We start from the raw sequence: 24592 nt of genomic DNA on the forward strand, positions 1-24592 counted from the left end.
TCATAATAGTGTCTGAGAGAGAATGGAATGGAAACCATGTGTTTTATACCATTACCACGAGCCCGTCCTCCCCAACTAAGATGCCACCAACCTCCTGTGCTATAAAGGGAACATGGTGCCATTTGGGATGCTAGGTGCTTTATGAAACACAAGGGTGGTGAACCATACAGCTAGAGGTAGAAAACCAGAGGGAGAGGAGGCTGTGTTGGAGCACAAGGGTGATGAACCATACAGCTAGAGGTAGTAAACCAGGGGGAGAGGAGGCTGTGTTGGAGCACATGGGTGATGAAACATACAGGTAGAGGTAGTAAACCAGGGGGAGAGGAGGCTGTGTTGAGCCACAAGGGTGATGAACCATACAGCTAGAGGTAGTAAACCAGGGGGAGAGGAGGCTGTGTTGAGCCACAAGGGTGATGAACCATACAGCTAGAGGTAGTAAACCAGGGGGAGAGGAGGCTGTGTTGAGCCACAAGGGTGATGAACCATACAGCTAGAGGTAGTAAACCAGAGGGAGAGGAGGCTGTGTTGGAGCACAAGGGTGATGAAACATACAGCTAGAGGTAGTAAACCAGAGGGAGAGGAGGCTGTGTTGGAGCACAAGGGTGATGAAACATACAGCTAGAGGTAGTAAACCAGATGGAGAGGAGGCTGTGTTGAGCCACAAGGGTGATGAACCATACAGCTAGAGGCAGTAAACCAGAGGGAGAGGAGGCTGTGTTGGAGCACAAGGGTGATGAAACATACAGGTAGAGGTAGTAAACCAGAGGGAGAGGAGGCTGTGTTGGAGCACAAGGGTGATGAAACATACAGCTAGAGGTAGTAAACAGATGGAGAGGAGGCTGTGTTGGAGCACAAGGGTGATGAAACATACAGCTAGAGGTAGTAAACCAGAGGGAGAGGAGGCTGTGTTGGAGCACAAGGGTGATGAAACATACAGCTAGAGGTAGTAAACCAGAGGGAGAGGAGGCTGTGTTGGAGCACAAGGGTGATGAAACATACAGCTAGAGGTAGTAAACCAGAGGGAGAGGAGGCTGTGTTGGAGCACAAGGGTGACATACAGGTAGAGGCAGTAAACCAGAGGGAGAGGAGGCTGTGTACCCAATAGAGCAGGGTTTCCCCCCTGGGGACACGTTTAGTGTTTTTCCCAGCACTACACAGCTGATTCAAATGATCAAAGCTTGATGATGAGTTGGATAATTTAATGAGTTGTGTAGTGCTCGGAAAACACCCAAAACGTGCACCAAGGAGGGGATCCCAGGACCGAGTTCAGAAACCCTGCAATAGAGGACTAACGCCTTGATCACACTGAGCGCAAAATAGTACGAAGCATCATCTGGATATTTTGCGCAACAAAAGTTCAACATTCACCTTCTGCTACCATTTCTGTCAAGCCGTCAAACGCATACAGTTTGACGCATTCGTCACCATATGCACCACAGAGAACGCACTGCAAGGCAAACGCAACGTTCCATTGGACACGAAGGTACTTATGGTGTACCAAAATGCAAACACTGTCGGTGTGATCGAGGCGGAAGCAAATTAAACTAAGACCCATGCAGTATTTATTTTTAGGGATTTAAAATGTAATTGTATTCCTTGACGTTTCACAACTACCACGATGTGCGTTCTACATGGTTGCCAGTGTAAAGAGAGTAATGTTGCTTCCAGAATGAGAAGTGGTTACAAAACCTCTGTACTCAGTGACACCCAAACCTGCTTGGCAGGACTTGCTATTATTACGAAAGGAGAAGCGGAGTCCCTAGTTACGAAAGAGTGACTGGAAGTGTCCTTTTTCTGAAGGTGGAGAATTTAGGTTTCGCTTTTTGCCCATTCTCACAAGGCTCAAGACGACTAAAGAGAAGTTAACATCGTTTTTGAATACCTTTTAACCGGTAATCCGATCCGCGACATGCACGCACACAGGGAGCTAAACGGTAATTACCCCACAGGTGGGCAAAGCCCCGGTGAAAAAGAGATGGAACCACCACCGGCAAACGCTGCAATCGCCATGTATCATCAAAGTCCTGCGGCGTCACGACTGTCAAGTAGTCTACTGACGCTGCCTAAAGAGTTACCGGCATTCTGTGCGTCCACCCACGGCATGCTCGTGAGGAACCCGGGGTTGCTGAATTCACGGGCCGGTTCTCCTTATTATTCGGTGACACACATCGGTAATCTTAACAATAAACCGAAGAAACATGAGATCCAAACATGGCAGAAATGCTTCGCAGATTCCATAGCCGGTGAGTTGGTTTTGTAACAATTGTACAGCACGATAACTCAACGAGTCAGATACATTGTGTATCTACTCTTAACTATCCAAGACTAATGCTAACGTTTGAAATGTTCTCTTCCTGATTTCAAGACGGGCATCTTGTAAAGGTGTAACTTAGATACTGTAGCAAATTCGGGGGGTGGCCCCGACTGAGACTCGAAACCACGTCAAATCAAATCAAAACCGTTACGCAAAGAGGTCCAAACCTCTTGACGAGGTCGCTAAGTGTTGGGTTCAAGTCACTACAATATAGTTAATTGCGCTGTTGTTGAGAGAAGCGAACATTTGGTAACATTTCTTTGGGCTGACACTACTCTAAAAGCATCATAAGAAAATGCAACAATGTTATGATTCATGTCAGTGGTATTGTATCAGGGGTCATCTCGCTTAAACTCTAAGAATATTCTATATACATAAATGCCTCCATTTATGCAAGTTGGGAATGTGTATGTTTGTTCCACAAATTCCAAAAGTCATTCCGATTATTTAACCACCAAAGCGCTGGCATTACTTCAAAGGCTCTCCTCCGCCTTTCAGACAGCAACTGCAGGCTTTTGCTCCAGCCCTACTCTAACACCAGGAGCTTGATTCATAGATTTGGGTCAGGTATGTTAGAGAAGGGCTGTAGAAAAAGCAGACATCCATCCAGCACAGCCTCCGATTTGAAAAGGCTATCCCTGGTTCTCTACCTCACCTTTGCGTGTGGAGGCTTTTGCTCTGGCCCTGCGCCAACATACCTAAATGGCATTTATATAGCTGCTGTTTCTCCAGTTCACCGGTAGGTGGCAGTAGAACCGATGTTTTCACACTGACTCATTCTAATGACCTTGTAGTGCAGCTGTTGAAAAGCACAGCGCTACCACGCTTCTCCACACACACCACACGGTTACACACACAGCACGGCAGGAGTAAGAAACGCGCACACAGGGAATCTGCTGAGGATATACAGCAGCAACGATAGCTCCAGTCTGGTAAGATAACGTTTCAACAGTAGCCTGTCTACCAGGATTCTAACCATGTTTTAAAGAACGTTTCAACAGTAGCCTGTCTACCAGGATTCTAACCATGTTTTTGAAGTGCTCAACTCTCTTTCGCGCTCTGGAACAGTTATGTAATAATACCCTACTCTCAAGCAAACTGTTTTATTCTCTCTCTGGGGATTGTGGGTAAGATTATGTTATATGATGAGTTGTTTGATGTACAGTGGCTGGGGAAAGTATTCACCCCCTTTGCATTTTTCCTATATTGCTGCCTTACAACCTGGAATTAAAATATATTTTTTTGGGGGGGGTTGTATCACTTTGATTTACACAACATGCCTACCACTGTGAAGATGCAAAATATGTTTTGTGAAAGAAATAAGACAAAAACTGAACTTGAGCGTGCACCCCTCAAAGTCAATACTTTGAGCCACTTTTTTGCAGCAATTACAGCTGCAATTCTCTTGGGGTATGTATCTATAAGCTTGGCACATCTAGCCATTGGGATTTCTGCCCATTCTTCAAGGCAAAACTTCTCCAGCGCCTTCAAGTTGGATGGGTTCCGCTAGTGTACAACAATCTTTAAGTCATACCACAGATTCTCAATTGGATTGAGGTCTGGGCTTTGACTAGGCCATTCCAAGACATTTAAATGTTTCCCCTTAAACCACTCGAGTGTTGCTTTAGCAGAATGCTTAGGGTCATTGTCCTGCTGGAAGGTGAACCTCCGTCACAGTCTCAAATCTCTGGAAGACTGAAACAGGTTTCCCTTAAGAATTTCCCTGTATTTAGCGCCGACCATCATTCCTTCAATTCTGACCAGTTTCCCAGTACCTGCCGATGGGAAAAATATCCCCACAGCATGATGCTGCCACTACCATCCTTCACTTGATGATGGTGTTCTCGGGGTGATGAGAGGTGTTGGGTTTGCGCCAGACATAGCATTTTCCTAGATTGCCAAAAAAGCTCAATTTTAGTCTCATGACCAGAATACCTTGTTCCACATGTTTGGGGAGTCTCCCACATGCCTCTTGGTGAACACCAAACGTGTTTGCTTATTTATTTTCTTTAAGCAATGGATTTTCTTCGGGCCACTCTTCCGTAAAGCCCAGCTCTGTGGAGTGTACGGCTTAAAGTGGTCCTGTGCTTTTTAGTCCAGGACTAGGCTTTATTAGTGTCCGGGAAACCGCCCCGTTTAATTTAGTTTTCTAGAGATAGAACCCATTAGTTGCAACACTGTTGTAGGCTCTGCCCCTTTATAGTGTGGCCGACCTAACTAACAATCATTTTAGCCACGAGCAAATCCCTTCCATGATCTAGTAGATGATCACCCAGTGGAAACGCTGTAGGAGGCCGATCTGGCGGATGTCTAGATCACCCAGTGGAAATGCTGGAGGAGGCCGATCTGGCAGATGTCTAGATCACCCAGTGGAAACGCTGGAGGAGGCCGATCTGGCAGATGTCTAGATCACCCATCGCCCAGTCCCTCACCGTGCTCTAGTAGAGACCCGCTAGCTGTGTTACTGGGCCCGTCCCTCACCGTGCTCCAGTAGAGACCTGCTAGCTGTGTTACTGGGCCCGTCCCTCACCGTGCTCCAGTAGAAACCTGCTAGCTGTGTTACTGGGCCCGTCCCTCACCGTGCTCCAGTAGAGACCTGCTAGCTGTGTTACTGGGCCCGTCCCTCACCGTGCTCCAGTAGAGACCTGCCAGCTGTGTTACTGGGCCCGTCCCTCACTGTGCTCCAGTAGAGACCTGCTAGCTGTGTTACTGGGCCCGTCCCTCACCGTGCTCCAGTAGAGACCTGCTAGCTGTGTTACTGGGCCCGTCCCTCACCGTGCTCCAGTAGAGAGCTGTGTTACTGGGCCCGTCCCTCACCGTGCTCCAGTAGAGACCTGCTAGCTGTGTTACTGGGCCCGTCCCTCACCGTGCTCCAGTAGAGACCTGCTAGCTGTGTTACTGGGCCCGTCCCTCACCGTGCTCCAGTAGAGACCTGCTAGCTGTGTTACTGGGCCCGTCCCTCACCGTGCTCCAGTAGAGACCTGCTAGCTGTGTTACTGGGCCCGTCCCTCACCGTGCTCCAGTAGAGACCTGCTAGCTGTGTTACTGGGCCCGTCCCTCACCGTGCTCCAGTAGAGACCTGCTAGCTGTGTTACTGGGCCCTTCCCTCACCGTGCTCCAGTAGAGACCTGCCAGCTGTGTTACTGGGCCCGTCCCTCACCGTGCTCCAGTAGAGAGCTGTGTTACTGGGCCCGTCCCTCACCGTGCTCCAGTAGAGACCTGCCAGCTGTGTTACTGGGCTTGTCCCTCACCGTGCTCCAGTAGAGACCTGCTAGCTGTGTTACTGGACCCGTCCCTCACCGTGCTCCAGTAGAGACCTGCTAGCTGTGTTACTGGGCCCGTCCCTCACCGTGCTCCAGTAGAGACCTGCTAGCTGTGTTACTGGGCCCGTCCCTCACCGAGCTCCAGTAGAGACCTGCTAGCTGTGTTACTGGGCCCGTCCCTCACCGTGCTCCAGTAGAGACCTGCTAGCTGTGTTACTGGGCCCGTCCCTCACCGTGCTCCAGTAGAGACCTGCTAGCTGTGTTACTGGGCCCGTCCCTCACCGTGCTCCAGTAGAGACCTGCCAGCTGTGTTACTGGGCCCGTCCCTCACCGTGCTCCAGTAGAGACCTGCCAGCTGTGTTACTGGGCCCGTCCCTCACCGTGCTCCAGTAGAGACCTACCAGCTGTGTTACTGGGCCCGTCCCTCACCGTGCTCCAGTAGAGACCTGCTAGCTGTGTTACTGGGCCCGTCCCTCACCGTGCTCCAGTAGAGACCTGCTAGCTGTGTTACTGGGCCCGTCCCTCACCGTGCTCCAGTAGAGACCTGCCAGCTGTGTTACTGGGCCCGTCCCTCACCGTGCTCCAGTAGAGACCTGCTAGCTGTGTTACTGGGCCCGTCCCTCACCGTGCTCCAGTAGAGACCTGCTAGCTGCGTTACTGGGCCCGTCCCTCACCGTGCTCCAGTAGAGACCTGCTAGCTGTGTTACTGGGCCCGTCCCTCACCGTGCTCCAGTAGAGACCTGCTAGCTGTGTTACTGGGCCCGTCCCTCACCGTGCTCCAGTAGAGACCTGCTAGCTGTGGTACTGGGCCCGTCCCTCACCGTGCTCCAGTAGAGACCTGCCAGCTGTGTTACTGGGCCCGTCCCTCACCGTGCTCCAGTAGAGACCTGCTAGCTGCGTTACTGGGCCCGTCCCTCACCGTGCTCCAGTAGAGACCTGCTAGCTGCGTTACTGGGCCCGTCCCTCACCGTGCTCCAGTAGAGACCTGCTAGCTGCGTTACTGGGCCCGTCCCTCACCGTGCTCCAGTAGAGACCTGCCAGCTGCGTTACTGGGCCCGTCCCTCACCGTGCTCCAGTAGAGACCTGCCAGCTGTGTTACCGGGTTGATACCCAGCCTCCTGTTGGCTCTGGTCCTTTTATAGAGGGCTATATAACAGTTGAGTAATCAGCACATATTATGGTTCCCTCCCAGTTAGTACCAGGCCTGTTCAAGCCTGCCTGTTTAACCAGAGCTAGGCGATGACACACACCATGTCTGTGTCAATCTGAGGCAGCTGTTGTGTAATATAGTAGAGGATTAGCTATGTTTTAATACTTCTGTAGTGGTTATGTTTTGGAAACCTGTATTGTAGAATGTTGGAGTGCATTTGATTTCATTAGACATTCCCTGCAGTGCTCTATTCTGGAATTCTACAGGATAGCCGGAATGTTTGTTTTGTAGACAATGGATGGAACAGCTAAGACATCCTTCATAGACTGACATCCTGTTCTCTGTAGGTACGAGACCTGGTGTGAGATGGACAGACCTAGTATTACCTCTAGGTTGCCTGGCCGGCTGGTTGTCATGATTTGTAGAGTGGCTTTGGGAACTGTTAATTATCTGTCACGTGTCATTACAAAAAACATTGAGTTCTGTGTGGGCAGTCAAGCAGTATCAGTGTTAACCATAATTTATATGGCCAGCCAACGTTTGGGCCTAAGGGTATAGTCTAGTTTTATCTAGGGTCTAGTGGTATAGATGGGTGTAGTCTAGTGGTATAGATGGGCGTAGTCTAGTGGTACAGATGGGTGTAGTCTAGTGGTACAGATGGGTGTAGTCTAGTGGTATAGATGGGTGTAGTCTAGTGGTATAGATGGGTGTAGTCTAGTGGTATAGATGGGTGTAGTCTAGTGGTACAGATGGGTGTAGTCTAGTGGTACAGATGGGTGTAGTCTAGTGGTACAGATGGGTGTAGTCTAGTGGTACAGATGGGTGTAGTCTAGTGGTACAGATGGGTGTAGTCTAGTGGTGTAGATGGGTGTAGTCTAGTGGTACAGATGGGTGTAGTCTAGTGGTACCGATGGGTGTAGTCTAGTGGGACAGATGGGTGTAGTCTAGTGGGACAGATGGGTGTAGTCTAGTGGGACAGATGGGTGTAGTCTAGTGGTACAGATGGGTGTAGTCTAGTGGTACAGATGGGTGTAGTCTAGTGGTATAGATGGGGGTAGTCTAGTGGTGTAGATGGGTGTAGTCTAGTGGTATAGATGGGTGTAGTCTAGTGGTACAGATGGGTGTAGTCTAGTGGTCTAGATGGGTGTAGTCTAGTGGTATAGATGGGTGTAGTCTAGTGGTGTAGATGGGTGTAGTCTAGTGGTACAGATGGGTGTAGTCTAGTGGTACAGATGGGTGTAGTCTAGTGGTATAGATGGGTGTAGTCTAGTGGTGTAGATGGGTGTAGTCTAGTGGTACAGATGGGTGTAGTCTAGTGGTACCGATGGGTGTAGTCTAGTGGTACCGATGGGTGTAGTCTAGTGGTCTAGATGGGTGTAGTCTAGTGGGACAGATGGGTGTAGTCTAGTGGTACAGATGGGTGTAGTCTAGTGGGACAGATGGGTGTAGTCTAGTGGGACAGATGGGTGTAGTCTAGTGGTATAGATGGGTGTAGTCTAGTGGTACCGATGGGTGTAGTCTAGTGGTACCGATGGGTGTAGTCTAGTGGTACCGATGGGTGTAGTCTAGTGGTACAGATGGGTGTAGTCTAGTGGTACCGATGGGTGTAGTCTAGTGGTACAGATGGGTGTAGTCTAGTTGTCTATATGGGTGTAGTCTAGTGGTCTAGATGGGTGTGGTATAGATGGGTGTAGTCTAGTGGTACAGATGGGTGTAGTCTAGTGGTACAGATGGGTGTAGTCTAGTGGTACAGATGGGTGTAGTCTAGTGGGACAGATGGGTGTAGTCTAGTGGTATAGATGGGTGTAGTCTAGTGGGACAGATGGGTGTAGTCTAGTGGGACAGATGGGTGTAGTCTAGTGGTACAGATGGGTGTAGTCTAGTGGTACAGATGGGTGTAGTCTAGCTATATCTAGGGCCTAGTGGTATAGATGGGTGTAGTCTAGATGGGTGTAGTCTAGTGGTATAGATGGGTGTAGTCTAGTGGTACAGATGGGTGTAGTCTAGTGGTACAGATGGGTGTAGTCTAGTGGTACAGATGGGTGTAGTCTAGTGGTACAGATGGGTGTAGTCTAGTGGTATAGATGGGTGTAGTCTAGTGGTACAGATGGGTGTAGTCTAGTGGTACAGATGGGTGTAGTCTAGTGGTATAGATGGGTGTAGTCCTGTGGTATAGATGGGTGTAGTCTAGTGGTACAGATGGGTGTAGTCTAGTGGTACAGATGGGTGTAGTCTAGTGGGACAGATGGGTGTAGTCTAGTGGGACAGATGGGTGTAGTCTAGTGGTGCAGATGGGTGTAGTCTAGTGGTGCAGATGGGTGTAGTCTAGTGGTACAGATGGGTGTAGTCTAGTGGTACCGATGGGTGTGGTCTAGATGGGTGTAGTCTAGTGGTACAGATGGGTGTAGTCTAGTTGTCTATATGGGTGTAGTCTAGTGGTCTAGATGGGTGTGGTATAGATGGGTGTAGTCTAGTGGTACAGATGGGTGTAGTCTAGTGGTACAGATGGGTGTAGTCTAGTGGTACAGATGGGTGTAGTCTAGTGGTATAGATGGGTGTAGTCTAGTGGGACAGATGGGTGTAGTCTAGTGGTATAGATGGGTGTAGTCTAGTGGGACAGATGGGTGTAGTCTAGTGGGACAGATGGGTGTAGTCTAGTGGTACAGATGGGTGTAGTCTAGTGGTATAGATGGGTGTAGTCTAGTGGTACAGATGGGTGTAGTCTAGCTATATCTAGGGCCTAGTGGTATAGATGGGTGTAGTCTAGTGGTATAGATGGGTGTAGTCTAGTGGTACAGATGGGTGTAGTCTAGTGGTACAGATGGGTGTAGTCTAGTGGTACAGATGGGTGTAGTCTAGTGGTACAGATGGGTGTAGTCTAGTGGTACAGATGGGTGTAGTCTAGTGGTACAGATGGGTGTAGTCTAGTGGTATAGATGGGTGTAGTCTAGTGGTATAGATGGGTGTAGTCTAGTGGTACAGATGGGTGTAGTCTAGTGGTACAGATGGGTGTAGTCTAGTGGTACAGATGGGTGTAGTCTAGTGGTACAGATGGGTGTAGTCTAGTGGTACAGATGGGTGTAGTCTAGTGGTACAGATGGGTGTAGTCTAGCTATATCTAGGGCCTAGTGGTATAGATGGGTGTAGTCTAGTGGTATAGATGGGTGTAGTCTAGTGGTATAGATGGGTGTAGTCTAGTGGTACAGATGGGTGTAGTCTAGTGGTATAGATGGGTGTAGTCTAGTGGTACAGATGGGTGTAGTCTAGCTATATCTAGGGCCTAGTGGTATAGATGGGTGTAGTCTAGTGGTGTAGATGGGTGTAGTCTAGTGGTATAGATGGGTGTAGTCTAGTGGTATAGATGGGTGTAGTCTAGGGGTATAGATGGGTGTAGTCTAGTTATATCTAGGGCCTAGTGGTATAGATGGGTGTAGTCTAGTGGTATAGATGGGTGTAGTATAGGGGTATAGATGGGTGTAGTCTAGTTATATCTAGAGTCTAGTGGTACAGATGGGTGTAGTCTAGCTATATCTAGGGCCTAGTGGTATAGATGGGTGTAGTCTAGTGGTATAGATGGGTGTAGTCTAGTGGTATAGATGGGTGTAGTCTAGTGGTACAGATGGGTGTAGTCTAGTGGTATAGATGGGTGTAGTCTAGTGGTACAGATGGGTGTAGTCTAGCTATATCTAGGGCCTAGTGGTATAGATGGGTGTAGTCTAGTGGTATAGATGGGTGTAGTCTAGGGGTATAGATGGGTGTAGTCTAGTTATATCTAGGGCCTAGTGGTATAGATGGGTGTAGTCTAGTGGTATAGATGGGTGTAGTATAGGGGTATAGATGGGTGTAGTCTAGTTATATCTAGAGTCTAGTGGTATATATGGGTGTAGTCTAGGGGTATAGATGGGTGTAGTCTAGTTATATCTTGGGTCTAGTGGTATAGATGGGTCTAGTCTAGTGGTGTAGATGGGTCTAGTCTAGTGGTGTAGATGGGTGTAGTCTAGTGGTATAGATGGGTGTAGTCTAGTGGTGTAGATGGGTGTAGTCTAGTGGTATAGATGGGTGTAGTCTAGGGGTATAGATGGGTGTAGTCTAGTTATATCTAGGGCCTAGTGGTATAGATGGGTGTAGTCTAGTGGTATAGATGGGTGTAGTATAGGGGTATAGATGGGTGTAGTCTAGTTATATCTAGGTCCTAGTGGTGGAGATGGGTGTAGTCTAGTTATATCTAGGGCCTAGTGGTATAGATGGGTGTAGTCTAGTTATATCTAGAGCCTAGTGGTTTAGATGGGTGTAGTCTAGGGGTATAGATGGGTGTAGTCTAGTTATATCTAGAGTCTAGTAGTATAGATGGGTGTAGTCTAGGGGTATAGATGGGTGTAGTCTAGTTATCTTGGGTCTAGTGGTATAGATGGGTGTAGTTATATCTAGGGCCTAGTGGTATAGATGGGTGTAGTCTAGCTATATCTAGGGTCTAGTGGTATAGATGGGTGTAGTCTAGAGCTAGTTGTATGTTTGTAGTCTAGTTAACTGGCAGCTTCATTAAGTATACCCGCCAAACACCAGTCTCAACGTCAACAGTGACGAGGTGACTCATAGATGCGGTCCTTCTAGGCAGAGTTGCAAAGAAAAAGACATATCTCAGACTGGCCAATAAAAAGAAAAGATTAAGATGGGCAAAAAGAACACAGACACTGGACAGAGTAACTCTGCCTAGAAGGCCAGCATCCCGGAGTCACCTCTTCACAGTTCACATTGAGACTGGACAGAGGAACTCTGCCTAGAAGGCCAGCATCCCGGAGTCACCTCTTCACTGTTGATGCTGATGTGTTTTGCGGGTATACTTAATGAAGCTGCCAGTTGAGGACTTTGTGAGGCGTCTGTTTCTCAAACTAGACACTCTAATGTACTTGTCCTCTTGCTCAGTTGTGCACCGGGGCCTCCCACTCCTCTTTCTATTCTGGTTAGAGCCAGTTTGCACTGTTCTGTGAAGGGAATAGTACACAGCGTTATTCAAGATCTTCAGGTTCTTGTCAATTTCTCGCATGGAAAAGTCTTAATTTCTCAGAACAAGATTAGACTGACGAGTTTCAGAAGAAAGTAATTTGTTTCTGGCCATTTTGAGCCTGTAATCGAACCCACAAATGCTGATGCTCCAGCTACTCAACTAGTCTAAAGAAGGCCAGTTGTATTGCTTCTTTAATCAGGACAACAGTTTTCAGCTGTGCTAACATAATTGCAAAAGGTTTTTCTAATGATCAATTAGCCTTTTAAAATTATAAACTTGGATTCGCTAACACAACGTGCCATTGGAACACAGGAGTGATGGTTGCTGATAATGGGCCTCTGTACGCCTATGTAGATATTCCATTACGTTCATCTGTACAAACAATAGTACGCAAGTATAAACACCATGGGACCATGCAGCCATCATACCGCTCAGGAAGGAGACGTGTTCTGTCTCCTAGAGATGAACGTACTTTGGTGCGAAAAGTGCAGATCTGACCTGACTAACTGACCTAAAACAGGGATTTTTACTAGGATTAAATGTCAGGAATTGTGAAACTGAGTTTAAATGTATTTGGCTATGGTGTGTATGTGAACTTCCGACTTCAACTGTGTGTGTATATATATGAGTTAATTGGTCTATTGTGGTATAGATATGACATGAGCAGGTAAGCCAGTGGAAAGTTGTTTGGCATTTGAGTGAAGGACACATAGGTATGTACTCTCTCTCGTACACAGTACACACACACACAGTACACACACACAGTACACAGACACCGTCTCAGAGAGAGGTTCACTCAGACAGTGTCACTTTATCCGTGCGTGACACATTGACATTTCCACCCTGGCAGTGTACTGTGTGTTCCATCCCCTCTGCTTCTCTGATGTGCCCTTCTCACACTGTCTGTCTGCTCTGAGAGAGAAGGGCATATCTGTCTGTCTACTGCTCTGATATGCCCTTCTGTCTGTCTGTCTGTCTGTCTACTGCTCTGATATGCCCTCTCTCCGTTAACACAACATCTGAAAAACTGCATCATGGACACACATGAAAAATCCATACAGTCATTGTAGTAGGTCAATGTGGTTGTTGGTCATATCCTGAACACAGCTGCCCAGTCCCAAATCAATCCCTATACACTCTGGGCTGGTTTCCCGGACACATATTAAACCTAGTCCTGGACTTAAAGGCCCAACGAAGCCGTTATCATTCTAATATCAAATCCTTTCTGGATAACAGTTAAGTTCCTTACTGTAATAGTTGTCCATTAAAATGGTCAAAAACAAACAAAAATAGTTTGTTTTCCCCTAAAAAAAATGTCTCAAGCAGGAGTATTGCTGAGACTGCCCGGGAGTATTGCTGAGACTGCCCGGGAGTATTGCTGAGACTGCCCGGGAGTATTGCTGAGACTGCCCGGGAGTATTGCTGAGACTGCCCGGGAGTATTGCTGAGACTGCCCGGGAGTATTGCTGAGACTGCCCGGGAGTATTGCTGAGACTGCCCGGGAGTATTGCTGAGACTGCCCGGGAGTATTGCTGAGACTGCCCGGGAGTATTGCTGAGACTGCCCGGGAGTATTGCTGAGACTGCCCGGGAGTATTGCTGAGACTGCCTGGGAGCGCTCTGAGACTGCCTGGGAGCTAATGGGAGGGATTTGTAACTTGAATACTACCTTTTTATTGGCAGAGAGGTATGGAACTCTTTGTTATTGGTCTATTAACTTATACTGGTGATGTCACCAGGCAAGCTGAAACCTGCTGTTTAGAAGGTTCTGTGTAGATTGTATTTTCAACCAGCAGCGATTTTTATTATTTAATCTATTTCACCTTTATTTCACCAGGTTGGCCAGTAACACAGAGTTACACATGGAATAAACAAGCGTACAGTCAATAACAGAATAGGAAAAAAAGAAAGTCTATATACAGTCTGTGCAAATGGCGTGAGGAGGTAAGGCAATAAATAGGCCATAGTAGCAAAGTAATTACAATTTTAGAAGATTAACACTGGAGTGATAGATGAGCAGATGATGATGTGTAAGTAGTGATCCTGGTGTGAAAAAGAGCAGAAAAGTAAATAAAAACAATATGGGGATGAGGTAGGAAGATTGGGTGGGCTATTTACAGATGGACTATGTACAGCTGCAGCGATCGGTTAGCTGCTCAGATAGCTGATGTTTAAAGTTAGTGAGGGAAATATAAGTTTCCAGCTTCAGCGATTTTTGCAGTTCGTTCCAGTCATTGGCAGCAGAGAACTGGAAGGAATGGCGGCCAAATTAGGTGCTGGATTTGGGGATGACCAGTGAGATATACTTGCTGGAACGTGTGCTACGGGTGGGTGTTTGTTAACGTGGAAATAACACTGATCACATTCTTTCAGAATTTTACAATGTTAGTTTCACCAGCTGTTGTACAATATGATACAAAACAGAATTGACTGCACTGGGCCTTTCTTTAAAGCACTTTGAATGGAGATTCTCCATTCATGCTTTTTAGTCTTAAAGGCCCAATGATATGGGCTTAATACGTGTCTGGGGAAACCAGTCCTCTATGCATTTGTGCAGACCTGTCTGTATATATTTAATTCTTCTTCTTTCTCAATTCCTATGAAATATTACATGAGTCAGTGGAGAGCAAAACATGACTTGTTTTTAGTAACATTGATTCATTGTCACATGTAGGCCTCCATATCAGAATCCCCTTGATACCATCTGGCTTGGTGAAATGCTGCTGCCGGCAATAGACAAAATAGACAGAAGAATTTACACCGTATATACAGTAAACACACGATAGGAGAGGACAGTTATACATGATAGGAGGGGACAGTTACACGATAGGAGAGGATAGGACAGTTACACATGATAGGACAGTTACACACGATAGGAGAGGATAGGACAGTTACACACGATAGGAGAGGATAGGACAGTTACACACGATAGGACAGTAAACACACGATAGGAGAGGATAGGACAGTTACACACGATAGGACAGTAAACACACGATAGGAGAGGATAGGACAGTTACACACGATAGGAGAGGATAGGACAGTTACACACGATAGGACAGTAAACACACGATAGGAGAGAATAGGACAGTTACACACGATAGGACAGTAAACACACGATAGGAGAGGATAGGACAGTTACACACAATAGGAGAGGATAGGACAGTTACACACGATAGGACAGTTACACACGATAGGAGAGGATAGGACAGTTACACACGATAGAAGAGGAGGACAGTTACACACGATAGGAGAGGATAGGACAGTTACACACGATAGGAGAGGATAGGACAGTTACACACGATAGAAGAGGAGGACAGTTACACACGATAGGACAGTTACACACGATAGGAGAGGATAGGACAGTTACACGTGATAGGAGAGGACAGGACAGTTAGACATGATAGGAGAGGATAGGACAGTTAGACATGATAGGAGAGGATAGGACAGTTACACATGATAGGAGAGGATAGGACAGTTACACATGATAGGAGAGGAGGACAGTTACACATGATAGGAGAGGATAGGACAGTTACACACTATAGGAGAGGATAGGACAGTTACACATGATAGGAGAGGATAGGACAGTTACACATGATAGGAGAGGATAGGACAGTTACACATGAGAGGATAGGACAGTTACACATGATAGGAGAGGAGGACAGTTACACATGATAGGAGAGGATAGGACAGTTACACACGATAGGAGAGGATAGGACAGTTACACACGATAGGAGAGGAGGACAGTTACACACGATAGGAGAGGATAGGACAGTTACACATGATAGGAGAGGAGGACAGTTACACATGATAGGAGAGGATAGGACAGTTACACATGATAGGAGAGGATAGGACAGTTACACATGATAGGAGAGGAGGACAGTTACACATGATAGGAGAGGATAGGACAGTTACACACGATAGGAGAGGATAGGACAGTTACACATGATAGGAGAGGAGGACAGTTACACACGATAGGAGAGGATAGGACAGTTACACACGATAGGACAGTTACACATGATAGGAGAGGAGGACAGTTACACACGATAGGAGAGGATAGGACAGTTACACACGATAGGAGAGGATAGGACAGTTACACACGATAGGAGAGGAGGACAGTTACACACGATAGGAGAGGATAGGACAGTTAGACATGATAGGAGAGGATAGGACAGTTACACATGATAGGAGAGGATAGGACAGTTAGACACGATAGGAGAGTAGGACAGTTACACACGATAGGAGAGGATAGGACAGTTACACGTGATAGGAGAGGATAGGACAGTTACACATGATAGGAGAGGATAGGACAGTTAGACACGATAGGAGAGGATAGGACAGTTACACATGATAGGAGATGATAGGACAGTTAGACACGATAGGAGAGGATAGGACAGTTACACACGATAGGAGAGGATAGGACAGTTACACACGATAGGAGATGATAGGACAGTTACACATGATAGGAGAGGATAGGACAGTTAGACACGATAGGAGAGGATAGGACAGTTACACATGATAGGAGAGGATAGGACAGTTACACATGATAGGAGAGGATAGGACAGTTAGACACGATAGGAGAGTAGGACAGTTACACACGATAGGAGAGGATAGGACAGTTACACGTGATAGGAGAGGATAGGACAGTTACACATGATAGGAGAGGATAGGACAGTTAGACACGATAGGAGAGGATAGGACAGTTACACATGATAGGAGATGATAGGACAGTTAGACACGATAGGAGAGGATAGGACAGTTACACACGATAGGAGAGGATAGGACAGTTACACACGATAGGAGATGATAGGACAGTTACACATGATAGGAGAGGATAGGACAGTTAGACACGATAGGAGAGGATAGGACAGTTACACATGATAGGAGAGGATAGGACAGTTACACACGATAGGAGAGGATAGGACAGTTACACACGATAGGAGAGGATAGGACAGTTACACATGATAGGAGAGGATAGGACAGTTACACATGATAGGAGAGGATAGGACAGTTACACATGATAGGAGAGGATAGGACAGTTAGACACGATAGGAGAGTAGGACAGTTACACACGATAGGAGAGGATAGGACAGTTACACGTGATAGGAGAGGATAGGACAGTTACACATGATAGGAGAGGATAGGACAGTTAGACACGATAGGAGAGGATAGGACAGTTACACATGATAGGACAGTTAGACACGATAGGAGAGGATAGGACAGTTACACACGATAGGAGAGGATAGGACAGTTACACACGATAGGAGATGATAGGACAGTTACACATGATAGGAGAGGATAGGACAGTTACACGATAGGAGAGGATAGGACAGTTAGACACGATAGGAGAGTAGGACAGTTACACACGATAGGAGAGGATAGGACAGTTACACGTGATAGGAGAGGATAGGACAGTTACACATGATAGGAGAGGATAGGACAGTTAGACACGATAGGAGAGGATAGGACAGTTACACATGATAGGACAGTTAGACACGATAGGAGAGGATAGGACAGTTACACACGATAGGAGAGGATAGGACAGTTACACACGATAGGAGATGATAGGACAGTTACACATGATAGGAGAGGATAGGACAGTTAGACACGATAGGAGAGGATAGGACAGTTACACATGATAGGAGAGGATAGGACAGTTACACACGATAGGAGAGGATAGGACAGTTACACATGATAGGAGAGGATAGGACAGTTACACACGATAGGAGAGGATAGGACAGTTACACACGATAGGAGAGGATAGGACAGTTACACATGATAGGAGAGGATAGGACAGTTACACATGATAGGAGAGGATAGGACAGTTACACATGATAGGAGAGGATAGGACAGTTAGACACGATAGGAGAGTAGGACAGTTACACACGATAGGAGAGGATAGGACAGTTACACGTGATAGGAGAGGATAGGACAGTTACACATGATAGGAGAGGATAGGACAGTTAGACACGATAGGAGAGGATAGGACAGTTACACATGATAGGACAGTTAGACACGATAGGAGAGGATAGGACAGTTACACACGATAGGAGAGGATAGGACAGTTACACACGATAGGAGATGATAGGACAGTTACACATGATAGGAGAGGATAGGACAGTTAGACACGATAGGAGAGGATAGGACAGTTACACATGATAGGAGAGGATAGGACAGTTACACACGATAGGAGAGGATAGGACAGTTACACACGATAGGAGAGGATAGGACAGTTACACATGATAGGAGAGGATAGGACAGTTAGACACGATAGGAGAGGATAGGACAGTTACACACGATAGGAGAGGATAGGACAGTTACACACGATAGGAGAGGATGGGACAGTTACACACGATAGGAGAGGATAGGACAGTTACACACGATAGGAGAGGATGGGACAGTTACACACGATAGGAGAGGATAGGACAGTTACACATGATATGAGGTGGAAAAATGTAATGAGGAAATGCATGACTAAATGTGTTTTTCCTACGTCATCTGTGGTCAGGAACATGAGCAGATACAACAGGTCTGTGGTCAGGAACATGAGCAGATACAACAGGTCTGTGGTCAGGAACATGAGCAGATACAACAGGTCTGTGGTCAGGAACATGAGCAGATACAACAGGTCTGTGGTCAGGAACATGAGCAGATACAACAGGTCTGTGGACGTCTCATGTCACCTTTCTATCTATGGACGTATTGAGGAACTGTGTGTGACGCTGATGTGGCTGTTTGCTAATGACTGGCATTGATTCCACTAACTCTGTAATCATGAACCAAACCACAAACCGTGTGTGTGTGTGTGGTGAAATAACCCTCCCTATGTGTAGTCTGTTTATACCAGAACGCACCCTGTGTGTGTGAATCAGCGGTTGAGATTGTGCAGCATTACATCCTGTCCCCAAACACATGATCTGTAGTGACGCCTCATATGGACTGCTGTCGTCACTCCCTCTCGCTCCCTCCCTCCGCTCCCTCTCGCTCTCTCTCTGCTCCCTCTCTCCTCTCTCGCTCCCTCTCCCTCCCTCCCTACGGGTTATAAGGTGTAGTGAACATTGAGCTCACTCAGAAACACACTGAGTACGTCTCTCACACACTTGACGAGAGACCAAGTGTTTGTCAACCGTTATCAGAAGTTGAGCACCATTTTACAGACCGTTCTTTCTCAAGACTGTCAGTCAGATATACGAGGAGGCAAGAGACTATAATGATGGAAACTATGGGTGAGCATGACTGTGGTATCTTTATTAAACTCTTATGTTAGCAGGTGTATATTGGTCGTTGTAATGGGAAATGCTCTCTTACGTCTGAGGTGACTTGTTGCAGCTGCGTGGGAATTATCTGACAGTAAATTGAAAGGAAAAACCAGTACACTGCGCTTGCAAGTATCACCGGTGTTTATTCAACTGATTTGAGCTACTGGTTGTTGTAATGTAATAGATGAATTCTCCTTCATATTGTTGTGTATATCCTAATGTTTGGTAGAACGGGTAGTGTGGTGTTTTAAGTTGTAGTCTGATCCTTGTTTGGTTGAGGGGGGAGTTGTTGGGGGGAGGGGTGTTCTATTTCACCCAATAAGGTCAGACTTTGCTAGGGCCCCTAGTGGGTCAACACAGAGTTGTTTATGTAGGTTAAGAAGCACACCGTTGTCTTGGTCACTGTTGAGGTGAAACAAGGGACTGGTCTGCTAGCGACATCTCTATGTGTGTGGGCTCTGTTGTCTTTCTGGAATGAGTCTTCAGAGCTGCAATTCATTCAGAACGAGGTGCAGTAGTGATTCAGATGTGTTTAGATAAGGAGTGTTTAGATAAGGAGTCAGAGATAAGGGATCCTGTTGGAAAATATCCATATGATGCATGTGGTTCATTTGTCAGCGACCGACACACACACTGAAAATGGAGACCGACGTGTAGTATTTGTTTAAGAGCAAAACCCTACCTTTATGCCATCACTGTGTCTGACCTGGTTACCGACCTGGTTACCAACCTGGTTACCATAGCACCGGTTCAAACCATGCACCTGGTCATCACACCCTGGTAAACAGCCATGTCCTGGTCTCAGAGCAACAGATAGGGACATGTGCTGTGTCCTCAGGACATATGGGCCATGTGCTGTGTCCTCAGGACATATGGGCCAGAGTGAAGTCGGCAGGACATATGGGCCAGTGTGAGGTCGGCAGGACATATGGGCCAGTGTGAGGTCGGCAGGACATATGGGCCAGAGTGAGGTCGGCAGGGCATATGGGCCAGAGTGAGGTCGGCAGGGCATATGGGCCAGAGTGAGGTCGGCAGGGCATATGGGCCAGAGTGAGGTCGGCAGGGCATATGGGCCAGAGTGAGGTCGGCAGGTCATATGGGCCAGAGTGAGGTCGGCAGGGCATATGGGCCAGAGTGAGGTCGGCAGGGCATATGGGCCAGTGTGAGGTCGGCAGGGCATATGGGCCAGAGTGAGGTCGGCAGGACATATGGGCCAGAGTGAGGTCGGCAGGACATATGGGCCAGAGTGAGGTCGGCAGGTCATATGGGCCAGAGTGAGGTCGGCAGGGCATATGGGCCAGAGTGAGGTCGGCAGGGCATATGGGCCAGAGTGAGGTCGGCAGGGCATATGGGCCAGAGTGAGGTCGGCAGGGCATATGGGCCAGAGTGAGGTCGGCAGGGCATATGGGCCAGTGTGAGGTCGGCAGTGAGGTCGGCAGGACATATGGGCCAGTGTGAGGTCGGCAGGACATATGGGCCAGAGTGAGGTCGGCAGGACATATGGGCCTGCCATTAGACCGAGAGCTGGGAGATGTAGTCCTACTAGAAACTGAGCCTTGCCTGTCCATGTGAGAGCTGGGAGATGTAGTCCTACTAGAAACTGAGCCTTGCCTGTCCATGTGAGAGCTGGGAGATGTAGTCCTACTAGAAACTGAGCCTTGCCTGTCCATGTGAGAGCTGGGAGATGTAGTCCTACTAGAAACTGAGCCTTGCCTGTCCATGTGAGAGCTGGGAGATGTAGTCCTACTAGAAACTGAGCCTTGCCTGGTCCATGTGAGAGCTGGGAGATGTAGTCCTACTAGAAACTGAGCCTTGCCTGGTCCGTGTGAGAGCTGGGAGATGTAGTCCTACTAGAAACTGATCCTGACTGGTTCATGTGTCCAGAGAGGGCAAAAAGAGGAACACAGTCAGCTGATACTCATGTTTATCTCACACACACACAGTCACTACAAACTGGGCTAAAGGGTCACTGGTGCATGTGACTAGTTGAGAGAGAGCAAAGAGGAACGGACACACAAGCTGACAGCAGAGAAATAAATAGTACACATACACACATAATGACCGACTGAACGTGGAGAGAGACGGAGCCAGAAGAACACACTTTGGAGGAAGGAAACACACATGTACACTGACTGGCTGAAACCAGAGATGACACACACACACACACTCACTCACTCACTCACTCAGAGCACACAGAGCCACTGTTGTTGTCCCAGGACAAGGTAACACTCAGCAGACAGCTTTGGCAGTCAGAACCAGCTAACAAGCAGTCTTTCTGTATCCGCTCATGAACTAAACCACACACCGTCCGATAGTCCACCCATAGATGTCCTACTCAGATAGTTTTCTATGAAACACACACCGTCTGATAGTCCACCCATAGATGTCCTACTCAGATAGTTTTCTGTGAAACACACACCGTCCGATAGTCCACCCATAGATGTCCTACTCAGATAGTTTTCTGTGAAACACACACCGTCTGATAGTCCACCCATAGATGTCCTACTCAGATAGTTTTCTGTGAAACACACACCGTCTGATAGTCCCATAGATGTCCTACTCAGATAGTTTTCTATGAAAAACACATTTTAGGTAGAAAACAAAAAGGCCTGGGTTGTCAATATGTTCTGTGTTCCAAGTCAAGTGACTAGTCAATAGGTGACCTTTACCCCTTCACCTGGCAACAACCACAATCTCGCCTTTTGAACTTACTCCTGATTGACCAAGGGGATTAGGTTAGTGTGTTTTGGTTGGTCGGATCCTCCCTGAATTGAGAGAGAGGATAAATGTCACCCTTAAGCACAGATCTAGGATCAGCTTCCCCAAATCCTTAACCATAAAGGGCTGGAGGTAAAACTGACCTAAGATCAGTGTGTAGGGAAAAGCTGGTGTTGCTACAGCAGTAAACATGGATCAGTACAACACTAGGCCCTGTTACAGTGTGAGGAACCAGGCACGTGGGGAGTGAGGCCCAGGGTTCGCAGGACTTCTCCCCAGAGACTGACACCTATTTCTGGGCTGGAATCAACCTCGGGCTACCCTTGTTGGTCCTTTGTGGTTCTATGTTGTGGGGATCACTGAGAGTTGTGGTTAAAATAGTTTGGAACTTGGTATTGGATTAAAGCGTCCTGTAAAATATCATATGACCGTTGTAACTCAACTCCTACAATGTTTTCTATCTCCCTACACCCTCTCTCTGTCTCTCTCCAGTCTGTCCAATGGGCAGTGGTGCCAGTAGACTCTACAGCTCCCTGACCCAGACCCTAGTCAACAACAGCACCACTACCACCCCGCTGGCCCATCACCAGGACCCCCAGCACCCCTCCCCCTCACAGGGGTGTCACTCTCCCCCGGAGTACCCCGCGGACCCCCTGGAGCTGCTGAGGGAGTGTGAGGAGGCTCTACGGGACAGGCCTCCTCGCCTCCTCAGAGCCTTCATCTCCCCCGGGGAGGAAGTGGACAACAGTGCCACCCAGAGGACCATCAGGGTTATGCAGTGGAACATACTGGCTCAAGGTAAATACGTTTTCTTTATTGTAGCCTTTCTTTAGCAAATATAATCATGAACGTTTCATCTCATTCAGGGTTATTAAATGGTATATTATTGCTCATTTTAATTGGCATCAAGGACAGTGAGATGGATAGATTGACAGATGAATTCTCTCTCTCCCTCCAGCTCTAGGTGAAGGGATGGACAGTTTCGTCAACTGTCCCCTGGAAGCCCTGAACTGGGCAGAGCGTAAATACCTCATCCTAGAAGAGATCCTCACCTACCGACCTCACATCCTGTGTCTACAGGAAGTCGACCACTACTACGACACCTTCCAGCCAATCCTGGCCGGCCTGGGTTACCGCGGCAACTTCTGCCCCAAGCCCTGGTCTCCATGCTTGGATGTGGAGGGCAACAACGGGCCGGATGGGTGTGCTCTGTTCTATGATGAAGCCCGGTTTGACTTGGTGGATAGTGTGAATGTCCGGCTGTGTGCTGTTTTAATACCCACCAACCAGGTTTGTAAAACTAAGCTAGTTTAAATGTCCTTTCTTCCTTGAGGTAATCACTGGTCTGACCGTAATATGATGGAAACTCTGATTTCCAAGCACAGAGATTACCTCAAGGAATGAAGGATTCCAACAGGATCCTATTTTATAACAGGCAAAAGTGGTCAACCCTCCTCCTGGACAGCTACTGTTTGTGTAGATTGTTAAAAATACAGACTGGAACGTAACCCTTAACTGTTTTATGCAATTGTCTTCCCTACAGGTGGCTGTCGTCACGACGCTGCGGTGCAGGGTGACAGGCCGGCGGCTGTGTGTTGCCGTGACGCACCTCAAAGCCCGGAGCGGCTGGGAATGTCTCCGTAGTGCCCAGGGTTCCGACCTTCTCCGGAACCTCACCACCCTCACCCAATCACCAGGGGGTCCTTCGGGTCCCACAGGCATCGTCCCAGACACCCCTCTCCTTGTCTGCGGGGACTTCAACGCTGTGCCTTCCGAGGACGTCTACCAACGTTTCGCCTCGTCACCGTTGATCCTTGACTCGGCCTATAAACGGTTAAGCCGGGACGGGCTTTCGGAACCGGCCTACACCACGTGGAAGATCCGGCCGACGGGAGAATGTTGTACCACATTGGATTATATCTGGTACTCTAGAGAAGCGTTCAGCGTGGACGCCGTGTTGGATATGCCTACAGAGGAACAGATTGGCCCTAACAGGCTTCCGTCGTACAACTACCCCTCCGATCACCTCTCGCTGGTGTGTGACTTCAGCTTTAAAAAGCAGGAGGATCACATGGACACTTTTGATTGACAATTCAATGGAACGAGGGATGGAGTGACGGAACGAGGGATGGAGTGACGGAACGAGGGAACAGAAGCAACATTATCCCTCCGAGTCCGAACCCATCTCTCTGGGGTATGATGACTGGAGAACAGGAAGGAAGGGAACTACCCGCTTGGTGTGAGCTTACTTTTCATGGACTAAAACACTCTGAATGAAGGAGAGACCGAGAGGAGTAGACTGCTGAAACTAGGCTCTATGGTGCCTGTCTACAGTATAGGTGTTGTTGTACCTCTGACACTGAGGATTGCACCCTACCTGCTGTTTGTACTATTCAACTATACTTGTCCTGGGCAGCGACGCTCCCCATCCAACCTGACAGAGCTTGAGAGGATCTGCAGAGAAGAAACTCCCCAAATAGAGGTGTGCCAAGCTTGTAGCGTCAGACTCAAGGCTGTAATCACTGCCAAAGGTGCTTCAACGAAGTAATGAGTAAAGGGTCTGAATACTTATGGAATTATGTTTTTAATTTGCAAAAATGTCTTAACCTGTTTTTGCTTTGTCATTACAGGGTATTGTGTGTAGATTGATGAAAAGTAATACATTTTAGAATAATGTAAAGGTGTCTGAATACTTTCCATGCAGGACAGGAGTTTTATATTCAAGCTGTCAGCCTATGTGCAATAAAATAATCTGCCATTCTTTGTCTCTGTGCTGGTGTTCTAGGCATTATAAATCACTTTCTACCTCACCAGTTTAAATGCCATCCAAGGCCCCCTGGTGGTAAGTTGTGGAACAACCCATTTATAACTACAGTTAACCCTCATC

General features: G+C 47.6%; 1 protein-coding gene across 3 annotated transcripts; it reads left to right on the forward strand.

Annotated features, from left to right (window-relative positions):
- The first annotated feature begins 1594 nt into the window (after nucleotides 1-1594).
- Nucleotides 1595-24465, forward strand: noctb (nocturnin b). Of its 3 annotated transcripts, none has more exons than XM_071408217.1 (4): nucleotides 1595-2243; nucleotides 22198-22503; nucleotides 22664-22995; nucleotides 23249-24465. In XM_071408217.1, the coding sequence occupies exons 1-4, from the start codon at nucleotides 1910-1912 to the stop codon at nucleotides 23792-23794; spliced, it is 1518 nt and encodes a 505-aa protein (XP_071264318.1). In that variant the 5' UTR covers nucleotides 1595-1909; the 3' UTR covers nucleotides 23795-24465. The 3 variants fall into 3 exon arrangements, with proteins under 3 accessions (XP_071264318.1, XP_071264320.1, XP_071264321.1); XM_071408219.1 differs by lacking the exon at nucleotides 1595-2243 and adding an exon at nucleotides 3125-3246; XM_071408220.1 differs by lacking the exon at nucleotides 1595-2243 and adding an exon at nucleotides 18796-18954.
- The last annotated feature ends 127 nt before the right edge of the window (nucleotides 24466-24592 follow it).

The sequence above is a fragment of the Salvelinus alpinus genome, chromosome 6 (genome assembly GCF_045679555.1).
Source record: "Salvelinus alpinus chromosome 6, SLU_Salpinus.1, whole genome shotgun sequence".
Taxonomy (NCBI): domain Eukaryota; kingdom Metazoa; phylum Chordata; class Actinopteri; order Salmoniformes; family Salmonidae; genus Salvelinus; species Salvelinus alpinus.